The sequence below is a fragment of the Balaenoptera musculus genome, chromosome 3, assembly GCF_009873245.2.
Source record: "Balaenoptera musculus isolate JJ_BM4_2016_0621 chromosome 3, mBalMus1.pri.v3, whole genome shotgun sequence".
Taxonomy (NCBI): Eukaryota; Metazoa; Chordata; class Mammalia; order Artiodactyla; family Balaenopteridae; genus Balaenoptera; species Balaenoptera musculus.
Window position 1 is genome coordinate 89,887,293 of NC_045787.1, and position 20,588 is coordinate 89,907,880.

At 40.7% G+C, this 20,588-nt stretch overlaps 1 protein-coding gene across 4 annotated transcripts in view; it reads left to right on the top strand.

Annotated features, from left to right (window-relative positions):
- The first annotated feature begins 1,070 nt into the window (after nt 1–1,070).
- CAMK4 (calcium/calmodulin dependent protein kinase IV) overlaps nt 1,071–20,588 on the top strand; it is a 244,059-nt gene continuing 224,541 nt past the window's right edge. For all 4 annotated transcript variants that reach the window (XM_036846831.1, XM_036846832.1, XM_036846830.1 and 1 more), the window contains exon 1: nt 1,071–1,508. In XM_036846831.1, coding sequence (XP_036702726.1) covers nt 1,348–1,508 — 161 coding nt within the window. In that variant the 5' untranslated portion in view covers nt 1,071–1,347. The remainder of the gene's footprint in view (nt 1,509–20,588) is intronic.

Below are 20,588 nucleotides of genomic sequence, written 5' to 3' on the forward strand. Positions count from 1 at the left end.
AGTAATACCTGTGAAGTAAGATTAAATAAAGGGCTTAAAGTTATTTAGCCAGAAATGAGATATGATGTAATGTCTTTATATATACAAAGATTTATTACAGAATATAATGACTAATTGTTGTTCATTTCTGCTGAAATCTAAAAAAAGTTCAAGGGTAGAAATATAAATGATATAGATTTAACCAATACTTAGAAGGATAGCCTAAAGGTTGATGGGCAGACATTAGAATGCTCGTGATGGGACACATTTCTTGGGAAGAGGAAAGAGCTTTAAATGTAGCAATCTTCTCTGTCATGAATGATGACAAGTTCTGCGTTAAGGCAGAGGGCTGGACTAGTTGGCTTCCACAGGGCCCTTCCAAACCTGTAATTCTCTGTGTCACTTCTGTTGCTAGCCTTCAGAAGCTGGGAGTCAACTAGACATAGCAAATACCTGCCCTTTCAGGAGCTCCAGAAGTGCCACAGGAGGCAGTGCCAACAGCAGCACGACAGCACCTATTACAACTGAAGACTTCATTCAAAGGTGAGTCAGGTCACCGTGGACCCAGGCACTTCCCTTTCCTTCAGCTTTCACTGGCTCTGGGCATAGGAGCCCTGGAGGATCGCGACCAGAGGACACCCTTCCCAGCTGTCAGTATAAGCTTTGACAGAGGGAGGAACAAGGGATGGCAGGTTAGCTGGTGCTGGGTGGGAGGGGCTCGCCACCTAGACGCGCTCAAGGAGAGATGAGTTGCGCCAACAGCCAGGTCCCTTTCTCACCATCCTGCTGGCCACCCGGACCCATGTGCTCCCAGAGCGCGCTGGGCGCTCAACACCCGGAGCGATTGTCCCTGTGCGCTCAGTCTCTTCCAGGCACCCGATTCCAGCGGGAGGTAGCGTGGGATGATGCTTTGGCCCTTGTGCCTTCCCCAGTCTCCAGCATCCGGAGGCGTCCTAGCCGGCTCCACCGCAGCCACTGCCAGAGAGGAAGAAAGGAAAAAAAGGGAGGGGGGTTGGAAAGGCTCGGTGGAGGGAGGTGGGGAGGGAAGGACCGAAGGGGGAGGGAACCGCTCTCCTTTGCAGTGCCTCCGCCTCCTCTCTCTCGCCAGCGGCGACTGGGGTTCTCCCTCCACACCGTCTCCCAGTTCCTCGCCCCCTTCTCCGCCCACCCTCCTGCCAGAGCGTGCAGAAAGGGAACCGCAGCCCGAGCGCGGCTGAGGGCGCCGGGGGAGGCGGCCGTGGGTGTGTGCGTGTGTTTGAAGGACGCCACCTCTCGCTCCTGCGTTCGCAGGCGGTGACTGGCGGCGGGGCTTCTCGCTCCGGCAACGGTGGCGACCGCGGCGGCGGCTTCCGGAGTCCCGCCGCGAAGATGCTCAAAGTCACGGTGCCCTCGTGCTCCGCCTCGTCCTGCTCTTCGGTCACCGCCAGTGTGGCCCCGGGGGCCGGGAGCCTCGTCCCGGATTACTGGATCGACGGCTCCAACAGGGATGCTTTGAACGATTTCTTCGAGGTGGAGTCGGAGCTGGGACGGTAAGGCGGAGGGGGGCGGCGTGGCGAGCTGGGGCGTCGGGGGGCGCCCTGGACCTGGTGGAGCCGGGCGCCCTGTGCGCGGGCTCGGGCTTCTGGGGAAGCCCGCGGCGCGCAGCGGGCGCTCTCCCTCTCGCAGCGACAGCTCCCGAGGATGCGGGAGCCGGCCTCCCTGCCCTTCGGTTTCTACCCGCTCTGGGAGAGAGCTCAGCACCATGCAAGTGCAAGTCGGGTCTCCCCGGGAGCGCCCAGGCCGGTGCAGCTGCTAGCAGCAGCCCGACTCTCTCCCACTCTCCCTCCTCCTCACCGGCTGCCACTTCCCTTGCGTGACAGCTCCCACCGCACGTGGGCCCTGCTTTCCCAACTGGTGTCTTTGCTCACGATTATATCTTGCCAGAGGGTCCTGTTTGTCTAGTTATTTTTTTGGGTTGGGGGGCGGAGGGAGCCTCTCCAAATCATGACAGAATTATTAAATTAGATTCTTTCTCTTTCCCCTCATCAAGCTCTTCAAAGCAAGTGGCACTAGAAATTAAACTTAAACACTAGCTTCCCTGCAGAGTCTGCTCAGGAGTGAAGGGGAAATGAATCATTTAAGAGAGTTGAAGGCAGAATAATGAACTAGTGTGGCTTTAAAGAAAAAGCAGCACATGGGGTGGTAATTAGTGAGAAGAGTTCTGTGGCTCTTCTTTCATGTGCTGGAGTGATTTGTTTAAATTATGTATGCAGAAAACCACCTCCCTGGGGTTGTAGAAATGTTCCTCATCCCTTCTCTGAAGATCCAAACAGGTAGTGGTTTTGCCATGTGAATGATGCCATATGTTCTTATATTTTTATCCATTGAAAAATATTTTTCCCTTCCTTCCTTTCTCCTTTTCTCCTTTCTGCTATCCATAGGTAAGGGACTTCTTTTCAACACTCATTTTAGAACCAGGCCCTTTATTATAGGAAATCTAAAGATGTAATTTCAGCGTTTAACAAGCTGAAGCTTCTGTACTTACTATGTCTTTGCAATTTTATTTTCCATTCTTTTTTTGCTGGAAACAGTTTAGCTAACAGCCATTTTCTTTTTTATGTCATTGGAGACTACAGTGTGGGATTCTGGATGTTGGTACCTAGTGGGACTGTGTAAGGTCCACTTTTCCCCTCCGAATTGCCACTACTATTAATGGCTCACTGAGTGCAGAAGGTGTGGAAGAAAAGCAAAACTTCTGAATGAAAATTTAGGAGTTGCCACTGCTTTAAAATGTTTCAGAATATTTGAGCATTGAATAATGCATACATAAACATCCTGTTCTGATCAAGTTTTTCAATGTTCATCTGAAGATCTGCTGTAGTATGCATCCCCTAGTAGGTTGAAAATGAAATATCTCCTTCTGTAAGGTTTGAAGCCTACATAATTGTATGATGAGCTGCAGTGGAACAGTGTAAACTTCTGATTAAAGTGATAATCTACTTAAAATTGGTGAGTTTTAGAAACTGCCACCTAGTAGAGGAAGTGCCTGATGGCGCTCCAGGGACTGTCTCAACACCAAATCTAACTGCTTTCTGAGTAACGTTTACCTTAGATGCTCCTAATTGGCTATGACTTACCATCAGCACACGTTATCTTTGTGATTAAGCTTTGCCCTCAGGAAGCTCAAGAAATTTCCTTTAATGTAAGGAATGGGAAAATGGGTAGAAAAATAAATAAACTACAAATTGTGTATATGTACAAGATGGTAGACTTCATAGGGAAAACCTAAGGAATTTGGAGTTTATTATACTTTTTAAAACAGCTTGTTATATTTTGTACTAAATTTTGGAGCGTGAATATAAATAATTATATATTGCTAAGACTCTCACTCTGCTAGCTAATCATTTGATTACCATGAAAATCACAGAATTAAAATATTTTGAGAAGAGATTTAAAATTGTTACTTCTGTCCTCTTTTTCAGTATTCATGTATATTAGGTAAGTTCTCTGTAGATGACAGAATTGGTGAGGTGCATACTTACTCCATTTGGTTGAGACTTTGAGAAATTTTATCACTTCATGGTCAAAGGTTTTTTTTTCAACAAAATAAACCTAAAACATAAAGCAACTCTGTTACAAATATAATTAGTAAGAATCTATAAAGCCAGAGAATGCAACAGAATTATAATTGTAGATATTGACTGAGTGACAAGTTTTCTTCCTCACAAGTGATAAAGTTGAGGCTCAGTCGATTGGTTTCAAATCTTTACTCTCTTTACTCCCCGTCTTGGGCCAAGTCTGCCTGCCAGTGGTGACTCTAAAGCCAAAACATTTAATTCATTAGTAACACAGTTGTTATTAAGAGTAAGAGAACAATGCCCCTAGTGTTGTGTGGCGCCATTGTGGTTAGTTCCAGGATATAGACAGTTCCCTCCAGATCAAGTATAGATTAAGTTATAGAGTAATCTATTACAATTACATGTTGTAAGGTAGTGACTCCTGAATTCAGGAAAATTGGACAAATGACCATTAGGGCAACATAGCTTGAGGATGTATTTGGGGATTTCAGGGAACAAAATTCCCAAAGCTGTAACCACTTGAATCCCCTGGATGGTACTGACAGCACCAATCCACATATAGCCATTCAGACCAGGGTAGATGTGATAGCTTTCTTTTTTCAGGATGAGGGTGAGGTAGGAGCTGAAGCAGGGGCTGAAGCAGGGGCCGAAGGGTGTTGAAAGGAATTATCTAAGAGTTTCAGGCAAACTAATTTATTTTCCCAAAAACCACATTTGAAAATACTGCTGTGTTTATAAAATTTGTTTAAAAGTTTACAAAAATCAAGTTTACAGCAAATTCAATTCTACTCAAAAAAATGAATTGGCCGTGATCCTGTTCAGGACTCCATATCGTAAAGAGTGGTTGGTCCTTTGCCCAGTGATTTGGGAAATTGGTGTTTTAAAGGTTTTTCCAAGGGAGAAGGGAGCCTCCCTCTGGTCCAGATGCTGCCGGGTGGTATGGCAAACAGAGGGACAGGATTTGGCCTGGGCTGCTCTGTGGTGATGATTTGGCCCTGTGCATCCAAACCCATGTTCTGTCTTCAGTTATTTCTCACCTTTTGTTTCTGTCTGTTGTATGAGATTGAAAGAATGTTTGTAACAAAATCAGATGTATTCCCACACACACACAAGTTCAGGGAAGCAAATGAAAGATAATTAGGACAAGAGAATAAGAGTGTGAAATTCACAGAATTAAAGTATTTTGAGAAATACTTACGTCTGCTCTCTTTTTCAGCGTAGAAATTGAGTTTTTGGAATCTTTTTTTTTTTAATTTCCATTACATTTCACTTTTGTTTCTTTAGGCTAATGACTTTCAGTACCTGCCCACCACCCAACTTGATTCACAATTTTAAAAAAAAACTTATATAGCAACCCAATTTAAGCATAATTATATAGGATCCCTTGCTATGTGTGTTCTTGCTCAGGAAACAAATTTTGATAGTGAGTCATATGTGTATATAAAATGGAAAAAAAAGCTTCATAAAACAATGTTTATTCTTATTACCAGCAATGTACTCTAATATTTCCTATTCTGTGCTGTTTGATTTTATTCTAGTTCCTTAAAAATATTGGTTGAACCTACGTGATTTCACATCCCTCTAGTAGGTTGTGATTCAGTTTGAAAAGTGCTGTTTTAGGCCGTAAATCTGTGTACGCCAGATTAAAGTATGAGTATGAGTATCTTCCTTTCGAAAGATGCCATGCAGACCAATTGGTAACATTGAGTAGTGTCCGACTGCATAGCTCTGTAAAGAAAAATCCCCCTATCTTTCCTTCCAACGTTATTGGGTTTCCCTTTTCAAACACTATTGGAAAAACTCTGGTTTCTCCACGAGGCCTGCTGCGTGGAGTGTATTCTGGACTGGCTGAGCAGTTCAGGAGGCTGGACCAGGAGCACCTTCACTGTGGAGTGGAGGAATCCAGAGGACTGAGCAGGGCTGTAGTCCACTTGGTAACACGTAACTTTGTTCCCAGGTAACGGTCAGCAAATGCTTCCTGTAAGGAAACAGCAAAGTGTGCATTTTCTGAAAGGAGGGCTCCAACCTGTGCTCCTGGCTGGGGAGGAATCGGATCCTCTCTTTTCCCTTTTCCCTTCCTTCCGTTTGTTCACATCCATTCCTGAGCCATTCTTAGCCAGTGCTTCTTGGGCTCTTGGTCTTTCCCTCACACTGTCCTTTAGGGCCCCACAGCCTATCCAGCGTATCCCCACAGCTGGCTATGGATCTCCTGCCACACGCACTGCACTTGGTATCTTAAGCTCTTTTGGGGATGATGTTGTTATTTTTTTTTTATCTCACTAGGGATTTAAAGTATACCTGTTCAGTCCCTCTCTTGTTCTCTGTGCACCTGATTCTTTTCTCAGGCAGTTGACCCAGTAGCAAGGTGGGATTGCAATTGGGAGAACAGAAACTGGGGCTGCACAGGCTCTTCTCACCAACACTGGCTACAAGTTCTGGAAGGCAGGGTGTGTAGATTTGGCTGGTTCACTCTTGTGTGCTCATTGCCTGGCATAGTGCTCAGTACTCAGCAGGTGCTCAACAAATGACTTTGAAGAGAATGAATGAATGATAACAAAGTGGGCCAGGCACTGTGGGTCCTGATGTGATGATCTCAGTTCTAAGGACCCCAAGGAAAGGGAAATCTGGTGACCTGTTTTGACGTGTGTGACCATGATCTTAATCTCACTCAGCATTGGTTTTCTTTCTTGGCAGTATTGATAACTGCCACCTCTGTAGCTTGTTGGTATTGAAAATAATGCTGCTTTTCTGTTGGCAGAGTGCTTTGTGGCTCTGAAATGAAAGGGATTCAGTTTCACCTTTACTATCATTTTACCACAGGCATGTCAGAATTAGGAGTTAAATCAACTTGAATTTAAAAGCATGAAATGCCTCCAAGCTATGCCAACCACTAAAGTTAATACATAGTAAATGCTAAATTTGAAAATACTCTCATTGTAAAGAGCCTTAAAGTCAAGTGAAGATTATGATAGGATCATTACTTTAAGAATACACTATTTTTCCATGTTTAAATACTGTTGCAAGGGTAAAAATAACTCCTAATTTGGAAAAAAAAAAAAAAAAGACACAGGTGCTATCAGCTTCTAAGTTGTTCTGGTGAACTTTACTTTAAAAAAAAGAAAAAAAAAGAAAGAAAGAGAACGAAAACACTAACCACAAAATAGCTTCAAAGACCTTTCTTGTAAATGCTTTACCCTCAGACACATCTGTGTGGATTATGTGTTTGCAATAATACTTTTGAGAATAAAGTACTGAGTGGTAGCCAAGCGAACTGTTTCAACTACTAATTGTTATGTTGTTTTATGTTAGTGGTTTTTTTTTGCTAGCTTAAAAAGTAGTTCTCTTTAGACTCCCTTTCATTAAAGCTAACATCTAATAAAAAATACTGAATTTTAAAAATTTCAAGGTCAGGTTTATTCTGCAAAATATATTATTTGAGTCAATGAACCATATAGTTCAAGCCAAAGAATAACTTTACATGAAGTCAATAGCAGCTAGAATCAAAGTTTTACTCAAATTGTATTAATCTTTACCTTATTTTTAAAAATCTATTTGATAGTGCAGGATAATCTGAAAATTTCATAACTCCAATGGTTTAATTAGGAAGTTAGATCTAAATATTGATGGCATAGTATTAGCATATAAAGGACATGTCCTCTTCAGTGCAGTCTATTTTTAAAATTCTAATTGCTAATGGAGGGCAGTGGCTGTGTGGGTGATGTAAAATAATGAAAGGTTTGGGTGGGAGATTTTCCTCAGCAATCTTATCAGTGGCAGATCAAATCAGGACAGAGTGCTGCATAGAGGATGATTTATAATGATGGGCAAAGGGTAGTACCTGTAAAGCTTGCTCTTTCTCTTACAACAGTTTCTCAACTTTGGCACTGTACACATTTGGGACCAGATAATTCTTTGATGTGGGGCTGTCCTGTGCATTGTAAGATGTTTAGCAGTGTCCCTGGCCTCTGCCCACTAGATGCCAGTAGCAATCCTCCCCCAGCCACCCCACCCCCACCAATTGTGACTACCAAAAATGTCTCTAGACATTATCAAGTGTCACCCCCTCCTCTGTTGAGAACCACTGTCTCAGAAGCTTGAAGCTAGTCTTTTACATGATGTTCTTTTAGTTATGTAGATGGTTAACAAGGAGTTTGATGGAATAAAGTCATTTGGCTTTATTGATTATCTGCTACAACCAAATGTTTCTGACATTTTTGTGTATTACCGTTGATTTCTGCTGTATATGCATACCATCTGTGCTATAATTTGCTTAATATTTTTGTTTAAATCACCTCATTTTTGTTAACCTAAATTTATTTACTGAGAATACTTATTTTCATTAAATTGAAAACCAGTATTCATCCCATAAATAGAGGCAATAAGAACAAAGCATTTTTACTAAATCATAGCTAGAAATGCTTGCCTCCAGAAAGCTCCAAGCCTGAGAATTGTTTTCTCTTTGTTAAAAAAGAGATTATCAAAGATTATCAAAGATTAGCAAAGATTAGCAAAGTTAAAACCATAGTGGCACAAATTGAGGTTTTCTTCTTGATGTAATCAGACAATTGAAAATAATTGAAAAGAGAATGATATTGTCATTTTTTGATTCCTTGTTATTTAATTCCATGTCTTCATGCCACTTAATGTCCTCTCTGTTACAGGTCTGATCCTTTGAATAACTATGAGCTAGGCAATTTATGGTGTAGGGGGCAGGGTGAGGGGGATAGAGTATGAATGAATATGATAAATAAAACACTACTTGGCCTCCACATGTATAGTTTACTTGTAAGGCACCAACAATCTAATATGAGATAAATAAATAAATAAAACTAATACCAGATGGAGATAATGAGTTACAGCAGTCTTTACAACAGAGTGATAATTCTGACTGGGAAGATTGAGCTGTCTTTATTGGGAGGGGTGGATCTTGAATTTTGGCAGGATTTTAACAAGGTAGAGCTTTGGTGAAGAGCATTCCAGATGGAAAATAGATTCTAAAGAAAAAGGCAAAAAAATACCTGGCAGAAGAATGCGGGGTGTATATTTTATTTTGCAAACTTTACAAAGCATGAACATTGTAATGACAGATAAGGTTGGGAGGGTAAGTTGATTATCAGACCAAAGAAAGCCTGTAAAAAAAATGACTGAGTTTGTATCAACCAAAAACCAAAATTATAGATAAAGAGAAAGAAACCATTATGAGAGAAAAAGGTGGCTATAGAAGCAGCTTCCTCTTGGGCTAAAGATGTGGGACTCAGAACTTGCCACTAACTCACAATGTAGATAAGTGAGGGGGGTGGGTAAGAGAGAATTTACCATGTTGGTTTAAAAAAACAAAAGAAAAAAGAAACCCTCCCGCACTCTAGACTAGAATAAGAAAGGGGAAGTGTGGGATTGAGGGGATTAAGATCAGTTACCTACACTGGGTAAAGAGCCTGTAAAGGGATAGACAGTAACTATTTTAGGTTTTGTGGGCTACAGATCTCTGTGGCAACTCTCAATTCTGATGATTGAGTGAAAACAGCCTAAGACAACGCAGAAACCAATGCGCATGGCTGTGTTCCAATAAAACTTTATGACAGTAAAATTTCAATTTCATATAATTTTCACATCACATTCTTTTGATTTTTAAAAACCATTTTAAAATGTAAAAACTCTTCTTAAGTTGTGGACTGTTCAAAAATAAGTGACTGCTGTATTAGGCCCTTGGCCAGAGGTTTGCTGACCCCTGACCTAGATCAGTCAAGGTAAACTTCTACTCCTCCTCAGTTATATGAGAATTTCAGGTTCAAATGATCTCAAAACTTCATTTATTCAAGGAATTACCTTTGATCTCCCTTTTACTTTGAACATGTCAACCTGATATTATTAGTTTTTCCAGTGAGCACAGGCTTTAAGTGCATTCTCATCCTCTTTCTACATCTGTTGAAACTGTATCAGTTGCAGTTCTTACCTACGTAGCATGTTGGCTAGCTCCAATCATCATTCATGTTTTTGAAAATGAAGTAGCTTTATTTGAAGGGTGTTTAAGTTAAATTTCCATACCATGATCAGCATTCACATTCAAAGACTATTGGAGGGTCATTTGTTTTGTGTATAATAATTAGATTTTAGGCTGCTCATTCTTCTATTATATTTGAAGTGACAGTGATTATAAAGTAATATGCTAAATAATCAATAAAGATTTGCTTCTAATTAGTAAAGTTTAATTAATTCATTTTTCTGTTTACTAATATGTTATCTGCATGTTGAATAATCGTTCTATATGCCATACACATATGACAGGTGGACTAATTAAGGTCCTTTAAGTTGAGACTGTTTAAATAAGCATTTTTTTGAAGAAAAGTTATTCTTTCTTAGTTTGAATAGAGTTTAGAGCTAACTAAAGCAGTCACTCATATCTTAACTAGAGCAGAGGTCTCCAAAGTGGGATGTTCACATCCAGGGGGTGCATGATATAATGGGATGCTAGAAGAACATATTATTTTTTCTAATTTTTGCTTTTTTAAAATGTTTTGAAAAGAACATTACATATTGGTTCAATAGCATATGTATTGCATTTATAGGTACATAAGTATACACAATTTGGGAGCATGTGCTCAAAACATTTTATTTGATGATTACTGGATCAAAGAATGGTAGTTCTAAGTGGTTACTGAATAAGTTTTTTACTTATATTTAAATACTAACATTTTGCTTTATGAAAATGATTTTAAAGCAAATACATAGATCAAAATGCAAACAAAGAAATCATATTGCAAGGTGTGACTTTGTGCAGAAAGGGGAAGTGGGCACATATGTGCACTTGTTATGCATTTTAAGACTACCCGATGAAAGATTTTGATAAGAACGTAACTGCCATTGTAACCAAAAAAGTCATATGGCAGAGTAAAGAAAAAAGAGAAAAGGAATACAGTTTGCCCATCAAGCAGAGGGTTTAATGAATTTTGTTTTTCGTTGTTGTTGAACCCAAAATTCATAGGCAAGAACCTCAATTTCAAAATACCTAACTTACTTCATGGTAAATTTTGTCAACTGCTGGCTTAAGCAGCTGACTGCATTTGCCTGAAGTGTTTGGCGGGCAGGGGTTGGAGAGTTGTGAGCATTAGTGCCAGGATGCTGAGTTTAACTTGGTTAACAAATGCATTGTCATCAGTTAATTACTTCTTAAGTCATGCTTCAGGGTGATATGGTTGAAAAATTCACCAAAATTTTGGTGCAAAAATATTTTTAAAAAAAACTAGTGATAACAGTCTGTTTAGAATGGTCTGCTAAAAAAGTAATACATATGACATGCTCTTAACTGTTTTCTTTACTAGTTTGTGGTAGCATTCTTCGTTAAAAGTGTACTTTCTTTGATTTGTCATGATTATAGACAGAATTTGACTAATATTACAAACCAGAACAAAGAAGAGTAGGGGATAGCAAATCCGTAGTTATGTTCACACATTTATTGTTACCTATAATGCAGTATTTGAATGATTTCTTCCCACTTTCAGTCTTCATGGACTGTTTAGTAGGGACTTTTGCTTGCATTGCCCAGAATCTTGTACTTTTTATTTTTTTAAATTAATTAATTAATTTATTTTTAATTTTTGGCTGCATTGGGTCTTTGTTGCTGCACGCGGGCTTTCTCTAGTTGTGGCGAGCAGGGGCTACTCTTCGTTGTGGTGTGTGGGCTTCTCATTGCGGTGGCTTCTCTTGTTGTGGAGCATGGGCTCTAGTCATGGGCTTCAGTAGTTGTGGCTTTGTTGCTCCGTGGCATGTGGGATCTCCCTGGACCAGGGATCGAACCCGTGTCCCCTGCATTGGCAGGTGGATTCTTAGCCACTGCGCCACCAGGGAAGTTCCTCTTGTACTTTTCAGCTTGGTCTGCCTTACTTCTTGTACTGTCTTGAAGGGATAGTTAGTGACTCTTTAACTTAGTAAGTGACAACCGTCCATGTGGGACTTTCACAGACGTACAAAATTGTTCTTTAGTTGTGACAACTAGTCAGTCCAAGTGTTACCTTTAAGCAGATATAAATGCACTGCTACCTATTCATTCAAGTGAATCTCATCTATTTTTTTCAAAGCTCCCTGTTAGGACAAGCTCTGAGAAAATAAGACTATGTTATTAAATGTAACCAAATTCAAATTATATAATTCAGTAAATCAGCCTGGCCTAGAGTGTTCAGTCATAATAGGCCTCTGAAGATTTCTTGTGTGAGTGGAAACATTTTTAGTGGTTCCTATGGAACTCTGAGTCCTTCCTCTCCTTTTTCCCTCAGTGTGAAGATGTAAGGTAATAAAAATGTTCAGTGAAGTAAACTTGTGACTTCTGAGTGTAACCTGTATCTAGAAGCGAATTAAACACATAATAATAAACAGAGCTTGTCATGTGTATATATGCCACATCAGCAGAGTGGAAACCTGAGGAAATTGTCAGGATAATTCACAGCAAATGGTACAGTTCTTCCAAATCTTGAGGTGCTGAGGAAATGGAACGTCAGGACTGAGCTGAGGGCCCCAGGGAGCAGATGAGGTTCTGGCCCAGACCAGGAGGGGGCAGCAGAGCTCCAGTCCCGGCTTGAGCTGGCAGGTGGCGGAGGGAAGTGACGCTCAGGGAGGCTCAGCCCAAGGGGGCAGTTGGCCAAGGCAGCTACTCAGGAAAGCTTTGAGGCTGGGGCAGCAAGTAGGGCGTTCTGGACAGTTGAGAGTGGAGATGAAGGAGGATTGCTGAGCCAGGCAGGTGCTAAGCCAGGAGCTGAGCTAGAAGGTGCAGGGTGCAGGCAGGAAAACAAGAAGGATAAAATTGCTGCTTGATGGCTGGGTCCCTTTGGGCATAACACTAGACCTCACTAAGCCTCATTTCTAAAATGAAGATTTGTGGTAGTATATCCACCACAACGTTGCTCTGACGATGAAATTAGATCACATATGTAAAAACGCTTAGCTCCATGGTTGGCACTTAAGCTTAGTATCATGCCCCAGACAGGACACGAGGTGGGAGGTAGGGGATGATGATTCCAAATTAGGTAGCTACAGGGAAAAAACCTTAGTCCAACTTACTTGGGTCTTTTAGCATTCTGACCCCAACTTGCCTGCCAGCCTTGTTCCCCACCACTTCTAATTACCACCATGGAGTGTTTACCAGGAACTTGGTGTTGAGATTTTCCTTTTTTTTATGTGCATTGCTAATTATTTCAATAATACAGCAAGGTGATCAACCCGAGCATCATTTCTCAGATGAGGAGCCTGAAGCTCAGAAAGGTCAAGCAGCTTGTCCAAGCTCACGCAGCTGGGGAGGGGAGCAGAGCTGGGATTCAAGACCAGGTTGTCAGACTGCGGTGCTCCTCTCTTACCTGCCATCCTCAAGGGACCCCTCATGCTCCTCATACCTCCATGGTGTTGTGCGTGAAACTCTCCTGGCCTGAAACGCCCTTTGCCTTCTAATTCCTCCAAGAGAGTCACCCTGCCCCCTAAGCCGAAGGTTTCTCCTGCCTCCCGGCTCTCATACCATGTCACACATTTATTGTCTTACAGGTAAATGCTTTGTGGCCTTCACCACCAGAGCATCTGTTCCTTAGACAGAGGAACCCCGAATCTTATCCATCTTTTGTCCCCACTACTAAGCCCATTCTCCAGCTTACTAGCTGCCCCCCATAAGTGCTTAATAAGTGTTTGTGGAATAGCGAGTGAATGAATAAATATTAGAAGAATTAGATGAACAACTGCAGGAAAATGAGCACACTCTTAAATCTCTCTTCCTTCAGGATGTTTTTCCTACGCATATCCTCTGCTAAACCAGTGCACTGTGAAATTACTTATTCATTGTCTTTGTCCTTCTCTTTAGAATGTAAGCCTCTGTGGGCAGGACCTCTGTCTCTTTGTTCGTTACTGTGTCCCCAGACCTATTGCAATGCCTGGTGTGTAGTGAGCACTCATTAAATATTTGTTGAGTAAATGAGTCAGTTGTACCAGCAGGGCATCTGCAATTGAAAGTCCTTTGTAATGCTAGGGGCTCTGGTCTTTTATCAGGCTGCTCTGTCTTAAAGAGCCCCCCATGTCTGAATGAACTGGGAATCGTGTGACCTTCTGTGATTAGATCATCTTTGTTGAAGGTACTCTCTAGCCACAAGCATCTGTGCATCTATGTTTTCTTCCAGTTGAATTCTCTGGATGATTACCTTAGTTCTTTACTGAGTGTTCAGGAGACAGAGCAGCTTTTGGAGTTAGTAGGGTTCTAAGCTCCAAAGGCTTTGTAAATGTGTTGGAGGCTCCTTGAATAATTTTTTTTTTATTTTGTACTTTTTAAATGCCTAATCTCTTTTTTAGAAACATGTACTCATTATTATATTTGCTCATTTTTACTTCCGTAAGATGGTATGGAAAAAACCTGAACGATCTTTTTGGCCAGCCCAATAATTATTCTGGAAAATGTATATGTCCCCATCTCTATTTTTGATGACAGAGGCCAGGGAAGTATGGTGAAAGAAAGATTGTGTATAGGAGAGAGGGGGGCAGAGATGGAGCTGAGGGATGGAAGGAAGGTCACTCCTCACCTAGGGCTATTTTTTGTTTTCTGAGTTAGCTACACCTCAACCCACAAGCACCTCTCTGTCCCTACCTGACTTCTCCCTGTTACCGTTGTCCCACAAGAACCCAGGTCCATTTCATTTTCCTTGTATCTCCCCTTGTTATGGCCTGAATGCTTGTGTCCCCACCGTGGATTCTTATGTTGAAGCCCTAACCCCCAATGTGATGGTATTTGGAGAAGGGGCCTTTGAGAGGTGGTTAGGGTTAGATGACGTCATGGGGGTAGGGCCCTAATGATGGGATCTGTGCCCTTGTAAGAAGAGAGATGGGAGAGCATACTCTCTCTCCCTCTGCCATATGAGGACACAGAAAGAGGTCAGCTGTCTGCAAGCCAGGAAGAGAGCTCTCACCAGAACCCGACCATGTTGGCGCCCTGATCTTGAACTTCCAGCCTCCAGAACTGTGAGAAATAAATGCCTGTTGTTTAAGTCCCGCAGTGTATTTTGCTATGGCAGTTGAGCCGACCAAGATGCCCATGTACCCCTTCCCCCACTTTGAATATCTATCTAACTTTGGTCACAACCTCAGAATCTGCTTGCAGTGTCTCAGAGACTAACCTGAGTTAATCTAGGCTAACGTGGCAAGCAGAGCTTGAGGATAGTGATGTACGTTTCCTTTCCCAGATGCCCACCATTGTTCTTCTCCCAGATGTTGGGGGATGCAGTCAAGAGGCCCACTTCACAGGCAGTATAGCGCGGCCTTGGCTTTATCTAGGAGCTGCCTTCTGGCATTACCACCTTGGTATCCACTGTGCATCCATATCCATACCTGTTGGCTTTCCAAGTGCCCGTGCCTGCCAGCTCCCAGCATATTATTTCCTCAGCAGCTGGCACAGGATTTTTTTGTTGCCAACTAGAAGCTCAGCTATTAAAAAATAAAACTTGGCCCATCTTGAGAATCATATGTTTCCATCAGAACTTGGATCTGCATTCTGGCACAACTCATTCAGTCATGCACCTCTCTCAGGACCAAGAACCCAGTGTTCCTATGGGTCTCTGACCACACTTTCACCTGCTTGTTCCAAATGCAGTTTCCAACCTGGAGTAACCTGTGATGCTTGTGATTTGTTGAGCACCAGTTTACCAACATTTACTTGGTCTTTTTGAATTTATTAACTTGTTCAGTGTTTCTTTAGCACTAGGTTGCCTTCTTTGATAGTTTGTGTCAGTTTTATATCTTAAATTGTTAATTCTCAAGAATCAGGTTCATGTTTCCTCAGTTATTGAGAAGCTAACAGACATGAAGGCATGGAGTAAACACTGCATGACTTTGCATGAGCTTGAGGCAGTCCAAGAAAGGAGATCTTAATATTTATTAATATCTGACTGCTGTTCTTTTGTATTTCACATACTGAAAATAATGTGTGGTATAACCTTAAGGTTTTCCATATCTTCAGACAAAAGGATAGTTTGGACAGTTTAAAATAACTGCTGTAGATGGGTTTTTCTGTATAATTTTTACAGTTTGCTTTTCTTATAAGAAGAGCATTAAAATTAGAGAATATTAATCATTTTGTAGCTTTGAGATCTTATTTGTGCCAACTTTAACTTTGTCATATATTTATTAATTTTTTATTGAGAATAATGCATTCTTCACTGGAAAGTTAAATAACCAGACCCAGAATCACTGCAACTTGACTGTGATTCAGAAATAAATAGGAGAGTCCTGGAAATCATTTAAGGATGTTAAAAAACAAAACAAAAACAGATGTGATTAGGAATATTTTAAAGCAGACTGTAGTCTGTGTACACTGATAAAAACATATCACATAAAAAAGACTTCTTGTATTAAAATGACATCGGTATTAGCCATGCGTAAAGAATATATTTCTCTAACTTGGTACCTAACTAGTAAAATAAAGTTTGACTTTTGGTTTCATCATACGTTTCTTTAGTAGCTGCTGTTAATTGTCTTAGTCTCTTTTCTGGTGAAGGGATTTCTTTGAACCACTTAAGAAACAAATGAATAAACTTTGAGGAAGGTGTTAATGAGATACAAATGGCTAGGAAAAAAGGGGGAAAAAATAGAGACCAGATGACTTAGGAGGTGTCTTACTGACTGTCATTCAGGTAAGGGGTATTAATTCTGGAATGGCTCTCTGTAAAGAAGGAGGTGATTAGATATCACAATCCTAAGTGATTGGATATCACAGTCTTTTGAAATGTCTTCTGATTCCAAGATTCTGAATATGAGTTGGCTATAGGCACTCTGAGAATAAAAATCAGGGCTGCAGGCCATATAAAATGAACCCATGACTCCAACAGATATTAATAGAACCCCCAGTGGCAACTATGGTGTAAAAATACATTCCAACCCTGGTACCTATTAGCTGTCTATTGTTAATGAATCTTTTAAACTGTAATGAGCTTCATTTTCCTCATCTGTAGAATGAAAATACTAGTGCCTTTCTCACAGGATTATTGCAAAGATTTTAAAAAGACAAATTATGTGACTGTATTAAGCAAAAAAGCTGTGCACATACTGCATGAGACTTTTTATTTTAATAATAATAATAAATTTTTTTACTATTAACTCCAGACTTTATTTGGATTTCATCAGCTTTTCCATTAATGTCCTCCCTCTCTTCCAGACTCTAATTCAGGCAACCACATTGCATTTAGTTGGCATGTTTCCTTGCCTTCTCTGATATGTGACAGTTTCTCAGTCTTTCCTTGTTTTTCATGACCTTGACAGTCTTGAGGAGTATTGGACAGGTGTCCTGTAGAGTGCCCCCTAATTTGGGTTTTCCTGTCATTTTTCCACATGATTAACTGGGGTAGTGAGTTTTTGGAAAGAATACCACAGAGGTGAAGTGCCCTTCTTGTCACATCCTATCAGGGGTGCTCGAAGCCACCTGACATCTCTGTTGATTTTAACCTTCATCACTTGGTGAAGGTGGTGTTTGCCAGATTTCTCTGCTGTACGGTTACTACTTATCCCTTCCCCTACTCTGTCTAGTCTTTGGAACTGAGTCGCTAAAGCTAAAATAACCAACTCTTGGGAGGGAGGGTGATTAAGCTCCACCTCTGGGAGGGAGGAATATCTACATATTATTTGTAGTTCTGTAGAGAAGCTTTGTGAGGTATTGTTTTATTACTAATAAATTCTTATATGTATATAAGATGATTGGATACCTTAAGTCATTTTCCAAATTTTTTTTAAAAAATATACTGCCAGCATACATCATGCAGTTAGGAATGTATTAGATGGTGAGAAACTTTGAATCTGGTAGAAGCTGTCCCTGGAATCTTGTGCTTAGACAATGGAGAGTACTGGAGATGTGTGTTTAAGGGGAAGGTGTGAAGTCAAAAACTCTCTTTTGTTTTGATGGAGGTAGATAGGCTCTAGACAGTAGCTGGTCTCTTTCTGTGTCTTGTAGGTGCATAATTCATAATAGGAATGGCTCTCATTTCAGATGGCCTGCTGAACCCTCTGTTGGAAGACCATATAGGCAACTGTGATGCAGGTTATTCAAACTGACTCCATCTTCCACTCACCTCCAACCAACAGCCATTACCAAACCTGCTTCTCTATTTGTATATTCCATCTCAGTAAATGTTATCACCATCTACCTTGGCTCCCTACCTAGGATCATGGGAGACATTCTGGATTTGTCTTTCACCCCTGCTAATAAGACATATTCTTTCACTTAACAGATATATGATCCTGGGAACGTCCCTTATCCATTCTGAGTCTCAAAAGAGGTATAATAATCTCATAAATTTATTATGAGGATTCAGTGAGATCATGCATTATAAAGTTCTTGGCATGATGTATATTGCACAATTCAATGAAAGTCATTGGGTGTGACCTCTCTTAAATATATTTTAAAGCAGGGGTCCTGGTCCTCTTAGTTCTATAAATTAGGAACTCTTTCCTAGAGTACTGCACTGGTATCTTAAATATTGTCTCTACTCTCATCCACTTCCCACTCCACTTGGAAGGTAACCTTTCAAAGACCAAGTTTGATAATGCCACTCCCCTGCTTAGAATCTTTTAACATCTTGCACCCCATCTAGGATGTGGAGCCCTTTTGCACGAACAGCAGGTCTTTTCAGAACAGCTCCTGTTGCTTTCCTGTCTTACCTTCACCAAGCCTGCATTCTCACCTTGGGTTCCAGCCCAACCAGCTGTTTTTCCTTATGTAGGATCTGTCATGCTGCCCCATTTCAGTGTGCAGTGTGCAGCACCTCCACTGTCCTTTCCCCAATGAGCACCCTTCACACCATACACTCCTTGTCTACTATATCAACACCTTTTTCTTCTTCGTGTGAGCACAGGAAAGCCTTGCCTGACTCAGAGGAAGGCCGTCTTACACTCTGCTTCTATAGCTCTGGTGTAGTGCTAGCAGGATCCCCTGCCTCTGCATCTTGATTGGGGTGCTTCTAAGATAGTTTCATTCCCATGTGCCTGCACAGGCTCTGGCAGAGGGAAGATTTTTTACTCTTCTGCTAAGGTTATAGGTTATATTTTGATTGAGTTAATATAACTGAAAGTTTTACTAGCCCTGTGGTGGTCCCTGTTCCCTTCTAGGCCAACCATGTCTTTTCTCTTCTTTTTTCTTTTCTTTTCATCTTTTGAAGCTTCAGAGAGGATTAGGCAGGATTCAGGCAAATATCTGGGAGAGGGGCATAGATAATGGTTCTCTCCTGTTTTCAAAAAGGGACGCTGTTGGTGGCATTGTCAAGCCTCAAATTGTAAAAACACTGAAAATATCGTGACTAAATGTGCATATGACTAAAATGTGTGTACATCTACACCATTCTTAAGATTCCTACTTAGATTTTCAGGACTGTAGAGCTGGATAGCACCTTAGAAAATCAAGCCAAGGGAAGGCGCATGTCTTTTCCAGCTCTCCAAAGCTAGTTAGTAGTAGAAGTGGGCCAGAACCTTGGCCTTCTGTACTTTGACTCTGTGACACACTTCCTTCCCTCACGAGTGCCATTTAAGAGACCAGGGCTTAAATTAAGCCACTCCAAGCTCTTCCTCCTAGAGCTTTCCTGAGTTATTTCAGAATACAACATTCCTTAATATCCAAGAAGCTCTTACAGATTATGATTTTTAAATTGCACTATTTTCTATTTTGTATGTTGTGCTTCTTTTTTTTTTTTTTTGGCGGAGGATGTAGTCTTAAAAATTAAAATGCAGCAAAACTATTAAACATTGGATATTTTACACTTAATTTCTTTCACATTTTGGACAGTGTTCATTCACCTTGTAAAAAAATCTCTGTCCCTAAATGTATTGAAATTACATTTAAGAGTCTTAGCATGCATGTCAGAGTGCAGTCAGAGTGCAATCTGTTCCTGTTGGTCTTTGGGGGCTGAGATTCTCATTCTTATACAACTCATTAAGAAACTAGTCAAATATGTAAGTGCCCCATCCACTTTAAAATGGCTACCTATGTTAAACTATAATATAAATAAATAGGCTTTCTTTGTTCTTCCTGAGTCCAGGAAAATTGAATGTTTGAGCAGATGAATTAATATATTACTCCAATATTTAGCACTACTTAGGAACTGGAAAAATTACATGGAGGTATTGTTATGGTGCCTGCACATGTCGTGAGACCAAGGCTATTTTCTTATAGCTGGGGATGCTACTGATTCCAAAAGTTATTTATAACAAATATATTAGATATTTATTCTTAATTTCAATTAATGCTGCCAGCATCTGATTTGTATTAAATAAATATTCTTATTTTTTCTTCCTAATCCCAGTAGTTTTGCTGACTACAGTGATAGGCTGTCAAGTTAGGTTTGAATTCCTTTAACTAACAAAAACTATTTTTATTAATTGTTGATAGAAATGACAGAAATTTTCATTATCTACAACAGGGAAAATTGCAACAATGTCTTATTTTGTTCCCATGCCTATATCTAAGCCTGTGCTGAAGAATGCAACACTAATAATATTTAATGCTCTATCTCATCTTCCTTTCTTAGTATGCCTTCCCTGACATGAGTCAGCACAACCATTTTTAAATTTCTCTCAAACAGCTTCTACTTTGGCCCCTTCAATCTGGTTTTTATCCTCATAATTCCATTAAAAAGTGACAGGTGAGTTCCACTAGACTTCCACCTCCCAAATTGATTCTCTGATCTCACTTCTTAAACCTCTTAACTGCCTGTCAATCTGCTGATAAATTTTCCCTTACCTTTTTAAAAGTGATAAGATAACCATGCTCTGCGTGCCATGAAATGCTGAGCATTCATAGACAAAGTTTACTGATGTAAATAAAACTTACCGTAAGATTCTATTGGGTGCTCATAATCATGTGAACAGTGTTATCAGTCCCAGAGCAAGTGGTTCTCACAAGTCCCAGGAGCAAATGGTTCTCACAGTGTATAACCTGTGTTCAGCCAAACCACATTTTTAGTTCTATTCTTCAATATCTATTTATAAGAAGAATCAATGTTGGCAGTTTTCCCTGCCACCATGTAGAGCAGGGATTCATAACTTTAATCCATAGAC